We start from the raw sequence: 13,772 nt of genomic DNA, 5'->3' as shown, positions 1-13,772 counted from the left end.
TTCCAGGGCGGTACTTCCGGCGCCCTGGCGAGACTGATGAGGCGCCGGTGAATTTCTAGGCCTTAGTCTTCCTTCAGTTGTTGATATACTAATAGCCTATAATACAGGATAAAATTATTAATGACTTGGAGAAACATGAGTTATCCAGAGCTATTCAGCATTCTAAATGACCGGTCATGCTTGCTTAGCCTTAGAGCATTCTTTAAAGAAATAGCAGAGAGAAAATCCAGTTGGTGTGGGTTTCAAAAAGTATCTGATAAGGTACCACATAAGATAAGTATATGATAAGGCACCATATGGCAAAGAAAGGTACATGGAATTGAGGGGAATGTGACTATATGGATGGTGAGATAGTTGGAGAGCAGAAAGTAAATGGTAGGGGTAAAAAAGTTAATTGAACTGATATTCCATGTGGGTCTGTATTGGGGCCACCCTCATCAGCTGTATATACATCAATAAATGGCCATTAAAGGTAGCAGTGCCAGTAGATAAGGCCATAAAAAAGGCAAATGGAAACCATTTGTATTGAGAGGCATAGAGCGCAAGAGTAAAGAGGATAATTGAATTTGTATATGACCTTTGGTCACATTTGGAGTATTTTGTACAGATTTGGGTACCCCATTATAGGAAGTATATGAGAGTAATGGAAAAAAAATGCTGTGTTATTCAGTAAGATTTTAGCAAAGAAAAGGGTTACAATTATGATGAAATTTGAGAAATTAGGATTTTATTCACTAAAATGAAAAGACTAAGGGGTGACCTGATAGAGATCTTCAAAACAATGAGGTCAATAGTGATAGATTGTTTCCACAAGTCAGTGGGGCAGTAACAAAAGGGCACAAATTAAATTGGGAAAAGAATTAAAAGAGAGGTTAGAAAGTATTTCTTTTCCGAGGGTAGTTAGAATGTGAAATTCTCTGCCATGCTCCATTTTTGAAGCAGAGTCCATATGTACTTTTAAAAGGAAATTAGATAGTCAGTTAGAAAAAGAGTGGTGGGGAGTGAGTAGGAGAGTGGGATTAGGCAAGGTGGCTCATGGAGAAAAGCACCAAATAGACTTGAGTTGAAAGGCCTATTTCTGTGCTGTCACATGCCTAAGTGTGCAATAATGACGTGATGATGTTTCATCGTCACATTTTCCTCTCTTCCGGTAAGGAAGGGCTTGACCTACACTTGATAATGGCTAACATCAACATCAGGGTGGGGGAATACAACTTATGTCCTAGTAGCTATGACATTGTGTGTTGGAGTTCCAACAAGCTTTGCTGCCTGGTGATATTTTTTAAATTTTGTAAAATTATGTTTATGGTCTATTTCACAACCCTCCTATTGTGGGTTTCTTCCCCTTTTTTTTAATAGTTTTTTAATGAGGTCACAGAGAGGGTTGATGAGGGCAATGCAGTTGATGTGGTGTATATGGACTTCCAAAAGGCGTTTGATAAAGTGCCACATAATTGGCTTGCCAGCAAAGTTGAAGCCTATGGAATAAAAGGAACATTGGCAGCATGGATACGAAATTGACTAAGTGACAGGAAACAGAGAGTAGTGGTGAATGGTTGTTTTTCAGACTGGAGGAAGGTACACAGTGGTGTTCCCCAGTGGTTGGTACTAAGACCACTGCTTTTCTTGATATATATTAATGACTTGGACTTGGGTGTACAGGGCACAATTTCAAAATTTGCAGATGACACAAAACTTGGAAGTATAGTGAACAGTGAGGAGGATAGTGATAGACTTCAAGAGGACGTAGACAGGCTGATGGAATGGGCGAATACGCGGCAGATGAAGTTTAACGCAGAAAAGTGCGGTGATAGATTTTGGTAGGAAGAACGAGGAGAGGCAATATAAACTGAAGGGTACAATTCTAAAGGGGGTGCATGAACAGAGAGACCTGGGGGTATATGTACACAAATCGTTGGAGGTGGCAGGGCAGGTTGAGAAAGCGGTTAAAAAAGCATACAGGATCCTGGGCTTCATAAATAGAGGCATAGAGTACAAAAGCAAGGAAGTTATGATGAATCTTTATAAAACACTGGTCTGACCTTAACTCGAGTATTGTGCCCAATTCTGGGCACCGCACTTTAGGAAGGATGTGGCGGCTTTAGAGAGGGTGCAGGAAAGATTTACAAGAATGGTTCCAGGGATGAGGGACTTCAGTTACATGGATAGACTGGAGAAGCTGGGGTTGTTCTTAGAGCAGAGAAGGTTGAGAGGAGATTTGATAGAGGTGTTCAAAATCATGAGGGGTCAAGACAGAGTAGATAAAGAGAAACTGTTCCCATTTGCGGAAGGGTCGAGAACCAGAGGACACAGATTTAAGGTGATTGGCAGAAGAACCAAAGGTGACATGAGGAAAAACTTTTTTACGCAGCGAGTGGTTACGATCTGGAATGCACTGCCCAAGAGGGTGGTGGAGGCAGATTCAATCATGGCTTTCAAAAGGGAATTGGATAAGTACCTGAAGGAAAAAAATTGCAGGGCTGTGGGGAAAGGGTGGGGGAGTGGGACTAGCTGAAGTGCCCTTGCAGAGAGCCAGCACGGGCTCGACGGGCCGAACGGCCTCTTTCTGTGCTGTAACCATTCTCTGATCCTGATTCCATGATCCAAAGGTTTATACATTTGTGCATTGTACTGCTGAGCTGGATAAGGTTTTATTGGCATTTTCTGCTTTTGAGTAGTCACTGATTTCAGTAGTGTAGGACTTTCTGGATCAGTTATAAAGTTCTCTTGGAAACCAATATTCACTTGTTTGTTTGTTTTTTGTTATGGAATACAGATATTTCTAACTAGATTTTATTTTCTACAGGAATGTGCCCAGTATTTCCATGAGGTGAAAGATAAAGACATAAAACATGCACTTGCTGGACTCTTTGTGGAAATTCTGATTCCTGTGGCTGCTGTAAGTTTAATGTTTTTGTCCTAACATTTTGTAAAGAGAAATGGCTCTTAACACAACTGCCAAATTTTATTACCGTGCACATTTTTAGAAAACTTCCTTATTCTGTTGCTAAATTCCTGTTTTGACTTGTAATAGAAGGAGCTTTTGTTATTTTTCAGGCAAATGGCTGACCGAGTAGTAAAAAGTAACATTGGGATTAATATTCAAATGATAAATTTCAAACTTGGTGTTTTTTAATCAAATATAATTTTTCTAGTTTCCATTATAGTCATGAGTTCAGCATAGCTAACTGGTGCAAAGCTGATCTTTTCAATTGTATATACATAAATTGTCATTGCAGATATTATAATTGGCAATAATTTACAAAAGAAAATGTGTGACCATTAGTAGTCTGTAATCATTTTATGAATCATATGATAACCATTCTCAGCAATTCCAAATTCTGTTGCCAAAGAATACGAAGGAATCCATTTGGTCTTGTAATTAAAGGAGTTGTGTTATTGTATCTGAATATAAATTTCATACTAAGAGTAGGCATGAGGTTAGAAGTTAAGCACATGATGAGTAAATTTTGAAAAAGCTCATTAGACAGATTGCTGACATTAGTGGACTGTAAGAAAGCTAAATCATTCCGTAAAGGTCACAAGCATGATTATATCAACTAACACCTTGTTAAGTTCCAACCTATAGTAAGATAATTACTGCAGCTTGTTAGTAAATATTCAAGGACACCTAGCAAAGTTGATGGAAATTTTCCCTTATAAAATGCAATGTACTTAAACTGGCTAGAGACTACAATGAAAAGTCAACAGAAGATTAAAATGTCCATTTAGTCAAATTTTGCCTAAAGATACAAGCTCAAATTGTAATGGTGTAGCAATGGTGCAAAGTTTGTTAATATAATTAATAACTCTCCACCCTTTTAAATAATGTCAATACCTATTATGCAGGTTATATTAACAAGTCTGTATTAAACCAGGCCAGCTGATTTGCTGTCACCTGAGGGAAGCCCATCCATCATGTCCTGGGCATGTCCAAGATCTGGAAGCCCATCGACCGGGTACTCAGCACCAGGAGTACCAGTTCAGTGCAGTAACTGTACTTGCCCTGAACATTGCTGTTTTCATTATCATCTGAAAATTCCAGACCTGAAAAATGAAACAGGGTAATTACTTTTTATAAGAGTTAATTTAAAAGGCTGTTTTTGTTTTTTTAAAACTGGCTTTTCCAGTTAGCAAGGAGTACCACCTTTCTCAGCAAGTAAAGACAAAGTTTGGGCTCTTTTCTACTTTGTTCAGTCTGCGTTTTTGATCCAAGATTCACCTACCAATAACTTGGTCACTGATGCTCAGTTTGCGTTCCACCAGAACCAAGTGACTCTAGATCTTATCACAGCCTTGATCTGGACATGGATGCAAGAGGAAAGGTGGAAGTAGCTTCCCTACCCCCACCAGAAGGACTGCAATGTTTCAAGTACAAGGCCCAGCACCACCTTTTTAGAGCAACTGGTGATCGATAATAACTGGCATTGCCAGCGTCCACATTCTGAGAACTAAATTTTCTAATAGCTGTAGTCTCAGACAGGATGCAAAATGTCTTGAATTTTCTTAAAGCCACTACTTTTCACACTGTTTGCTAAATATGTGTAGGTCCAGTGTTGACAAAAGCCAGTAGATAAGACAGACTGCAATGATGATGTGCCTCTATGCCAGTTTAAACCACTGTTGTGCTGCCTCACACATCATCATGATGATAGCATCAGTTACTGAGATGCTATGAATATCTGGGACAGTACAACTCGGAAGTTGCAATACGTGGAGACTTTACACACATTCAGATTCTGAAAAGGCTGATGACTTCAATGTAATGTGAAAAAATGAATACGTTTTGTTTTCATTGACCCTAGTGATCTCACCAAACTTGTTTGTCTAGGCTGTTAAAAATGAAGTGAATGTGCCATGTCTCAAGAATTTTGTAGAGATGCTCTATCAGACCACCTTTGAGCTTTCATCAAGAAAGAAACATTCATTGGTAAGTGTTTAGAAATGGTCAGTTTTGTGTTAAATGAGTACAATTATGTGCCACGACCAATGTAATACAGTTAAACTCCCTTAACAGTACATTATTACTAGAAACTCCCAGTTATAGAAAAAGTTTCCTGTAGCTCTGTTTTGAAGGTTTGTTATTGACAGTCGTCAAAACCTTAAATCATACATAGATGTTTGTTGCATACATGTGTCTGTTAGAATCTGGTCTGACTAATAAATCTATTGTCTACATCTCCGTTATTTCCTTTAAAAAATACTGTAAATCTGCATTATGCCTGTCATGCACTAAATAAACAATGGATACCCATGAGAGATGTAATGTAAAGCTGGAGAGAAATGTGTCTAGTCCCATTAGAATCAGTGCATGGATTCCCAGTGTATCTAATCCACCTAAGTTACTTCAATACCGAAATCGACCATTAAGCTAGTCAGTTTTGCCGACAACTTAAAAGTAGGGAACGAACTAGAGATACAGGATGCTTGCAAGTATTTGGAAAATATTTTGCAATTGGGCAGACACATGGTAAATGAAATTTAACACTGATAAAGGTAAAGTATCACACAGTAGCCAAAAAATATGGGACGTTAGTACCCAATAACTGGATTTCAGTTAGTGTTGACACTTGGCAATAATAAGCACATCTCTTTCAATGTCGAGAAAATGTGGAAAGCAATTAAAGAAGCTAATATAATGCTAGAATACATAGCCAAAACAGTAGAATACAAGCATAAGAACTTCTACTAAGCATTTATAATGCACTGGTGAAACCACACTTACAATATTGTGATTCATTTTCACTGTGCTGTGAAAAAATACGTATTTACATTAGACTAGATTTTAAAAAGTGCTATGAAACTGGCTCCAAATGTAAAGGGGCTGACTATGAAGGAAAAATAGAAAACAACCTAGACATGTATTTAAAAGGGGCACCTCAAAAATGTATAAAAAATACTGGCCTAGAAATTCGGTTGGTTGCGCCAGCGATTAGCGCCTAAGGAGCCCGAGATTTGGGGCGTTAGCCAATTTTCGGACGTGCGCAGTGATCCTAGCGTATGCGGCCATATTGAGTAGCCTGTTCACGCTGGCGCTATGTCTTTGCGCCCGCTTGCGGGCGCAGCCAGATAATGACGTCATTTCATTGTGCAACGCCTTTTTGGCGCCCCGTACCGGAAATTCAGTGGCGCCCCCCTCCGTTCCGCCTGGCGCTATTAGTGACAGTTGGATGGAACGTTACCAGGTCCTTCTCGGACTCGGGGGGCACTCTTTAAAGGGGACAGCACTTGTATAAAAGCGGCAGCCATTTGGCCTGGCCATACTGCTCGCTGCTGGAGAGAGTTGCAGACCTTCAGTTACACAGCCTTGTTCTTATTGAGCCAGAGGAGCCTTGGGACCTTCAGCCCTGTCCAGAACAGTTGGATCCAGAAAGCTGACTGCGTCTTACTCGTCGGCCAGAATAATGGGAGCTGCTTTGGAGGGGAACGTCCTCCTGGCTGAACAACTGGCAAGGGCACAGAGACGGAGGGAGAGAGGGCCGGGATTGGCCAGAAGGAGGAGGGCCAATGGACGTCGCCAAATCCGACCATACGCTGCCAGGGTTTTCAGGCAGCAGGTCTCCTACCTTACCATGTCGGAGGAGTAGTGTCTGCGAAGGCTATGATTTGGTAAGGATGTTGTCACTGAGCTGTGCCACCTGCTTGCTGGGGATCTGCAGCCGCAGATACGGTGCAGGATCTCTCTGTCGGTGGCTGTGAAAGTCACTGTTGCGCTCAACTTTTACGCCAGCGGATCGTTTCAGGCAGCAGCTGGGGACATATCAAATATCTCTCAATTTGCGGTGCATTGCTGCATCCGGCAAGTGACAGCTGCCCTCTACAAAAGGAGGCGCAAATTCATCACCTTCCCTGTGACCCTGGAGAAGCAGGGGGAGCGCGCACAGGGCTTCACGGCTATTGCGGACTTCCCCATGGTGCAGGGGGCCATTGATTGCACACACGTGGCTTTGCGGGCGCCATTACAGAATCCGGAGGAGATCCGTAACCGAAAGGGGTTCCACTCCCTTAATGTGCAGCTGGTCTGTGATCACCGGCAGATGATCATGGCAGTGAACGCACAATTCCCTGGCAGCAGCCATGACTCGTTCATCCTGCGGCAGACCTCAGTGGCTGACCTTTTTGAGGCCCCGGCTCACCCACGAGGCTGGCTTCTGGGCGACAAGGGCTATCCTCTCTGCCCATGGCTCATGACCCCGCTCTGTTTGCCCAGCACCCCGGCAGAAGAGCATTACAATAACAGCCATCAGGCCACCAGGAACATTGTGGAGCACACAATTGGTGTGCTGAAGCAGCGTTTCCGTTGTCTAGACCATTCGGGGGGCGCCCTACAGTACTCGCCGGAGCATGTGGCGCGCATCGTTGTTGTCTGCTGCATGCTCCACAACCTGGCCATTCGACGCACCCAGCCAATGCCAGCCGACCCTCAAGGTCCAGCAGAGCAGGCGGACGAGGAGGAGGAGGAGGACCATGCGGGCGAGGAGGATCAGGAGGAGGAGGAGGAGGAGGAAGATGGGAGTGCTCCAGAAACTGGAAGGGCCGTTCGTCAGAGGCTCATAAGAACTCAGTTCTAGGCCCCTCGGACGGAATGGTGGCTGTGATTCGAACAGCGCCCTCCGGTTCACTGTAAGCCTATGAAGGCCTTGATGATTGTAAGTGGTGTACAGCTCGATTGTAAATAAAAAGTTTTCTTTATTTTCAAACAAGTGCTTCCTTCCAGCATGACAACGTCATGGTAACAGAAATCATAACTAACAGATAACTGTCTGGCAACCCGGCGAAACTAACCAAACCAAAACAAACAAACACAGCAGGTGTGGATGGCCTTAAATTCGGAAAAAGAGACGTCTTAGCACCTCCCTCTACTGGTGACCCCTTGATGGAGACCGACTCCTCTTACGAGGTCGGCCCCTTCCCTCCCTGCAGCTTCTCCGTAATTGGACCCCAGTGGCTGCGTCAAGGCTGGGGGACGCCTGCTGAGTGTCTGGAAGCGCTGAAGCCCCCGAGGGACGGCCTGGACGACCTCTGGGCTTGGAGGTCCCGCAAGCAGGCTGCTCCAACTGGGCATGTCTGCTAGCAGTCTGCCGTGCAGGTGGTGGCAGCTGCTCTGCTGACGTGCCAGCGGTGGCATCAGGACTGCTCACATGCAGAGAGAGGACACCTGCACCGTGGTCGGCCGAAACACTAGCACTCTGATGGGGCCGCACAGGATCATACGCCACAATCGACTGCTCCACAGATTCATGGCCTGCTGTGGTGCTGCAAGGGCCTGGGGTGATCCTGCCTGATGCAGCTAGGGTGGCAGCAGAGAGTGTTCGCGTGGCCTCAATTTGCGTGTGGACGAGGCCAGCAAGTGACTGCGTGGCAGCAGTGAGGACCTGCGTGGCAGGTGCCAGTGCTTCGGAAAAGCCATGGACAGTCCTTTCCACTGCTTCGGACAAGGCCGGAACAGTCCTTTCCACTGCCTCGGACAAGCCCTGGACAGACCTTTCCACTGCCTCGGACAAGCCCTGGACAGACCTTTCCACTGCCTCGGACAAGCCCTGGACAGACCTTTCCACTGCCTCGGACAAGCCCTGGACAGACCTTTCCATTGCTGGGCCGAAGCCCTGGACAGACCTTTCCATTGCTGGGCCGAAGCCCTGGACTGTCCTTTCCATTGCTGCCCCAAAGTCCAGCACACTCTTTGCCAGTGTGTCGATCGACTCAGGCATCCTCCCCACTGCAGCCATCAGCTCAGTGTGCCTGAGCCGGGCCTGGGCGATCATCTCGGCAAGGCTACGCACCTCCTCTGCACTCTGTGCAGCAGTCATGGTGGCCTGCCTCGCCCTCCGGGGAGACGGCCCCCGAGCGTCCCTTCCCCCGCGTGTTGCTGCAGGCCGCTGGTTCCTGCAACCGGCTCCTCATCAGAGCCCCCCCCCTCCCCTCAAGGGAACTACTATCCCCAGTCTCCAGATGTGGTGGCTCCCCTGAGGCTGGCACGGATGGTCCGGCTTCCTCCTGGTCGTCGCCTCTGGAAGCACTGGCACTGGCAGCTTGAGGGGCCGGCTCCCGAGCTGGTGATGCAGCATCTGAAAGCAGAGAGGTTGAAGAGTGGCTTTAGCAAAAGGACAGTTTGGCAGCAAGGGATGCAACAGTGCGGCAATGCTATGACATGGCTCCACATTGAGAAAGCATGCTGGCGGGGAAAACAACTGGAAGGTGACAGCTGTAATAGTAGAGAACCTTACCATCGCTGTGGACAATGGGGTCGGCAGCTGCAGTGGTGGTGACAGGACCACTCAGACGTCCTCCCACAATCTGGTAGACTCCTCGAGATCCGTCAGAGGCTCCAGTTGAGGACGGCCTCCTCCAGTGCGAAGCTGTTCCTTGCGGTTTCTCGCCAGCTTGGCCTGCAGGGCAAAGGACGGGAAGTGATGTTACATGATGCCCTGAATTATCATCTCATGCCCCCCATGGTGGAACAGCCCTTACATGATGCCCTGAGTCAAATGTGCATGTGTGTGACCAGAAAGGGCCATGGGTGCTTGCTGACAGATGGCCAGTGGGGCATAGTGCACCCTGTAGCCATAAAGTCAGGTGCTAATGGAGGGATGCATAAGTTGGCATTAACTCCACTCACCCTCACAACCCGAGTGAGGTCATTGAATTTCTTCCTGCACTGCACAGGGCTCCTGGTCGCCATGCTGCTGGAGTTGACCCTCTGAGAAACATCCCTCCAAGCTCGTCGGTAGTCCTTATGATTAGGCCTCCTGCCATTGTCGGGGTAAAGGACATCTCGCCGGCGCTCCACTGCGGCCACCAATTCCTCCAGAGACTCATTGGTGAAGCGCTCTGCTCTCTGCCTCACCCTCTCCATATGCTCCAAGTTTTTTGCGCCAGAGAAGGGCCTGCGCCGATTTGCAGGCCTACAAGGCACAGACTGTGGATGCTGGAGCTGCCTGACCCACCCCTTTAAGAGCTGGCCGGCGCCTGGAAGTCTCGTGGTCATGGGTAATTGAGAGCACCTGTGCTGCGGCTGGACGCCCCGATATTGGGTTGCACCAGCATGTTAGCGCCTTAGGTGCCCCGTGTAACACCTGAACTCGCGCCTCAATCACCTTTGGGGCGCTGCAACCCAATATCGCACGAGGTATCGATAAGCTGCGTCTAGCTATAAAATTTGCGCTCCGCCAATTCTAACGCCCCAAGCAGGGCTATACCCAATTTCTAGGCCACTAAATCTATAAAATAAATGCAGTAATGTAGATTTTTCATCAAAGTGAGCCGTGAATATAGGACCTGAGGATGTAATAACTGGAAGTTACTGAAATGTAAATTTAGAACAGATATCAGGAAAATCTTCCTTTATTCAAAGTGATATATTTTTGGAATAATCTGCCAAGCAGGGTAATAAAGGGAAAAACATGGTGGTTATTCAAAATACAATTAGATGACATCGTAGGAGAGTCGATGCACTAGAGGGATGAGCTTCACTCAGTGGAATAACATTTTTTTTGCCTGTGACGTTTTTTGAAACTGTCAGCATCAATCAATGAGTAAAAGAAGCTACCTATTCTGTTGGTTCAGTTCAGTTCAGTGGACACAGTGCAGTACAAGACATTTACTTTGAGAGGTGAATTAGGATGTCTCCTATAACAAGTAATATTTAAGTTTTGTTTATTTACATTTAGCAGTAATGTGTATATATAGCATTACCTATATACAGAAAGTTATTTAGAAATTGAAAATAAATTAATATCCGATTAGTACTTTGAGTTTAAAAAGCAAATTTTAAGTACATTTGAGCTTTAAATTTTCAGTTTTACATTGTGGTCACGTAATTTTTGACTCAAGTTTTCTTTACTCTTTTCCCCATTTAAGTGAATGAAAAGCTCTCTTCATTCTCTCGTTTGGTGCATGGAGATTATGCATAGATTCACAGCAAAGCTAATTGCATCTCACCATTGGAATCTCCATACTAGTAATGCATGTGTGACTTTAGGGAGACATCAGAGGTCTCTTATGGAATAGTTTTGCTGGTCACCATCCACAGGAGAATCGTTTAATTTTCTTTTTCTGGTTATTTCTAATTTATGGGCATTCTACTCCTCCCTGTGGTCTGAGGTGAATACAGAGTTGCCTGATGTTGAGCCCAACTCTGGCCTCTTGTCCACCCCCACCCCCTTTGCCCCACCATTGAAGTCATGCCTTCAACTATCTAGGCCCTAACTGGAATTGCCTCCCTAAACCTCTCCGCCTCCCTAAACCTCTCCACCTCCCTCTCCTCTTTTAAGTCTCTCCTTAAAACCTACTTCTTTGACCAAGCTTGTCATCACCCCACCTAATATCTCCTCCTTTGGTTTGGCATCGTTTTTTGTCTGATTACACTTTTGTGAAGTGCCTTGGGATGGTTTTTCTGTGTTAAAGGTGCTACATAAATGCAAGTTGTTATTGATGCTGGAATTTTTATTATAATCATTTTTTAAAGTACGTGGCTCAGAATCTCATGTGTGAGACTTGAGTTAGGACCTGCTCTAGGGCAGAACATTTTTGCTGAGTATTGCTGAATAGGTTCCGTGGTTCATGTAAATTTAAGTTAAAAGGCACACTGTTGCAAATAGCTGTACCGTTAATTGAAATACTCTTTCTTTTAGATTTAGGTAAAGTATCAGAATTAAGAGTAAATATGTAGGCCTGGAATACCATGTACACCATTACAAGTACAATTCAGTATTGACTAACAAAACCCTGAATCTCTTTTCTTCTGTAACTTCTACTAGTTACCTCCTGGGACTATTTTGCAATATCTGTTTATGCTCTCTGATACTGATTTTATTTGTATTTTTTGTTCATCTTTCCAGGCCCTGTACCCATTGGTCACCTGCCTGCTGTGTGTCAGTCAAAAGCAGTTCTTTCTCAACAACTGGCACATATTCCTTCAGAATTGTCTGTCTCATTTAAAGGTAAGGAATGGACAATGAGCAAAATCCATTTGATCAAAAAGAAAATAATATATGCATCTGAAAACTGTAGAGATTCCTTAACAAAAGAAATCCATAAACTGAAATTAATGCATAACAATCAGGGGTCAAAATAATTTTTCTGAGTTGCTGGACCAAGACCAGCATAGGTAGAAACCTGCTGGTCTTTGGGAGCGAGTCACTGGTCCAAATACTGTCATCTTAGGAATGTGTCATTTTTAAATCGTAGTTTTAATTACCACATTCCATTTTCTATTTTTATTTTTGTCTTTTTGCATTCTGTTTTTTCAGACATGGTGATTTTTTATTGGCCATGTTCTTTTTAATTTTTCTACTTGGCCACAAATAACGAGGCAAAAAAATCAGCAATAATTTTCCCCTGTTTGACTTTCTGTTTATTAACTGTTGCTTCAAACTGTTTACAAATAAAAGCAGCACCACTGGACCAGCAACTAGCAAAAATTTTGACCACTGACAGTAATGTTTAGTTCCTCCTTAATGTACCATATTATTTATTGTACTTGCTTTTGTAGTGTTCTGCTTTTTGAGTTGTGTTCCAATCAAATATTGTTTTGAATGTGGGGTATTACTACTTTCTAAATAATCTGTAAATTTCTGGTGCTTTGACATTAGAGATAGCTTTCACTGAATTCCAGACATCAGCTTTCAAGGAGAACATATTTTTTCATTCTGCATGCTTCTCATTCCATTTATTCTTGGTGCTCCTCATGGCTGTATGTGTTTTGTCTTGTTGAACTCTACTAACTCAATTATATATTCATTTATGCTTGTATTTAGCATCAAGACATCCTTTACAAAGAGCCACAAAATGCTTACGATATTAATAACATATTTCATTATTTGTTTGTCATGTTTCCCAACTATATTATTTCAAACATTCAGTTTAACTCCCAAGTTATAATGCTAGCAATGCATTGCAGTGCTTTTTGTTATGTTTAACATAAGCTGTTTACTTTGCTGTATGTTGTGCTTAACTTTGTTCATCAAAGGCCATTAAGAATTTACGTTTGTGCTTTGTTCCCCATCTAACATGCATGAACATCCCATTCTCATGCTTGTTTATGTTTTGCTGTCTTGCATTGCTTTATTCAGATGCCATCTAACAACAGTATCAGAAAGCAAATAGAAACTTTGCAGGTGAGTATGCATGAAGCATGTTCTCAAACAAAGACAGTCTAGAAAATTAGTAATAAGCAGACAGATGATGTAAGAAATCAATACCTTTTTATATATAGATAAAAACAGAAAATGCTGGAAATACTCAGCAGGTCAGGCAGCAACTGTGGAGTGAGAAACAGATTTAACATTTCAGGTCGATGATCTTTGCTTTTGTATATCTTTATATAGATGGTGTTTTTAGTACTCCGCTTCAGACTATCACTCATTAAATTGCAGTAATTGCATTACAGTTGTTTATCCCTCAGTGAGGATGGCCTCACTCGTTAATTGTATGGAGTGTCTTGACTCAGGTCTTCAGCATTACGTCAATCACAGGCAAAAAAATGAAAGCAGATTAAAATTACTTCACTAGTTCAATCACATACACCAAAACAGATTGTCGATACCCAGGAATGAATAGAAAGCATTAATCTCATCAAGCAGTTGAAATGATAGCGATAAACCACTTGCGGTTTGATTTTGTGATTGGCCCGCGGGTGCAAGCCTCCGACCTGCACTTACCTTGCGCGCCAGCCATTGAGCTGTGGGCCCGCGTGGGATTCCAATCCTGGGCCTCCTCCAACTGCTGGCGCACAGTGCTTGCGTATCCCAGGGGCGCAGTTAATTCGAAGC

The 13,772-nt window shown here is 43.8% G+C and overlaps 1 protein-coding gene across 9 annotated transcripts in view; it reads left to right on the top strand.

Moving 5' to 3' along the window:
- Window positions 1-13,772, top strand: part of fryl (furry homolog, like) — a 599,764-nt gene that overhangs the window by 345,818 nt on the left and 240,174 nt on the right. For 7 of the 9 annotated variants that reach the window (XM_085969926.1, XM_085969925.1, XM_085969924.1 and 4 more), the window contains 4 exons: window positions 2,807-2,899; window positions 4,832-4,930; window positions 11,841-11,942; window positions 13,074-13,118. In XM_085969926.1, the coding sequence (XP_085826052.1) occupies window positions 2,807-2,899; window positions 4,832-4,930; window positions 11,841-11,942; window positions 13,074-13,118 (339 nt within the window). The remainder of the gene's footprint in view (window positions 1-2,806; window positions 2,900-4,831; window positions 4,931-11,840; window positions 11,943-13,073; window positions 13,119-13,772) is intronic. The other 2 variants (XM_085969928.1, XM_085969923.1) reach the window with 1 other exon arrangement.

This window comes from Somniosus microcephalus, chromosome 2 (genome assembly GCF_052327205.1).
Source record: "Somniosus microcephalus isolate GS21.2 chromosome 2, FLI_Smic_1.0, whole genome shotgun sequence".
Classification (NCBI taxonomy): Eukaryota; Metazoa; Chordata; class Chondrichthyes; order Squaliformes; family Somniosidae; genus Somniosus; species Somniosus microcephalus.
The sequence above is the reverse complement of the archived record's forward strand: the minus strand, read 5'-3'. Positions and strand labels throughout refer to the sequence as shown.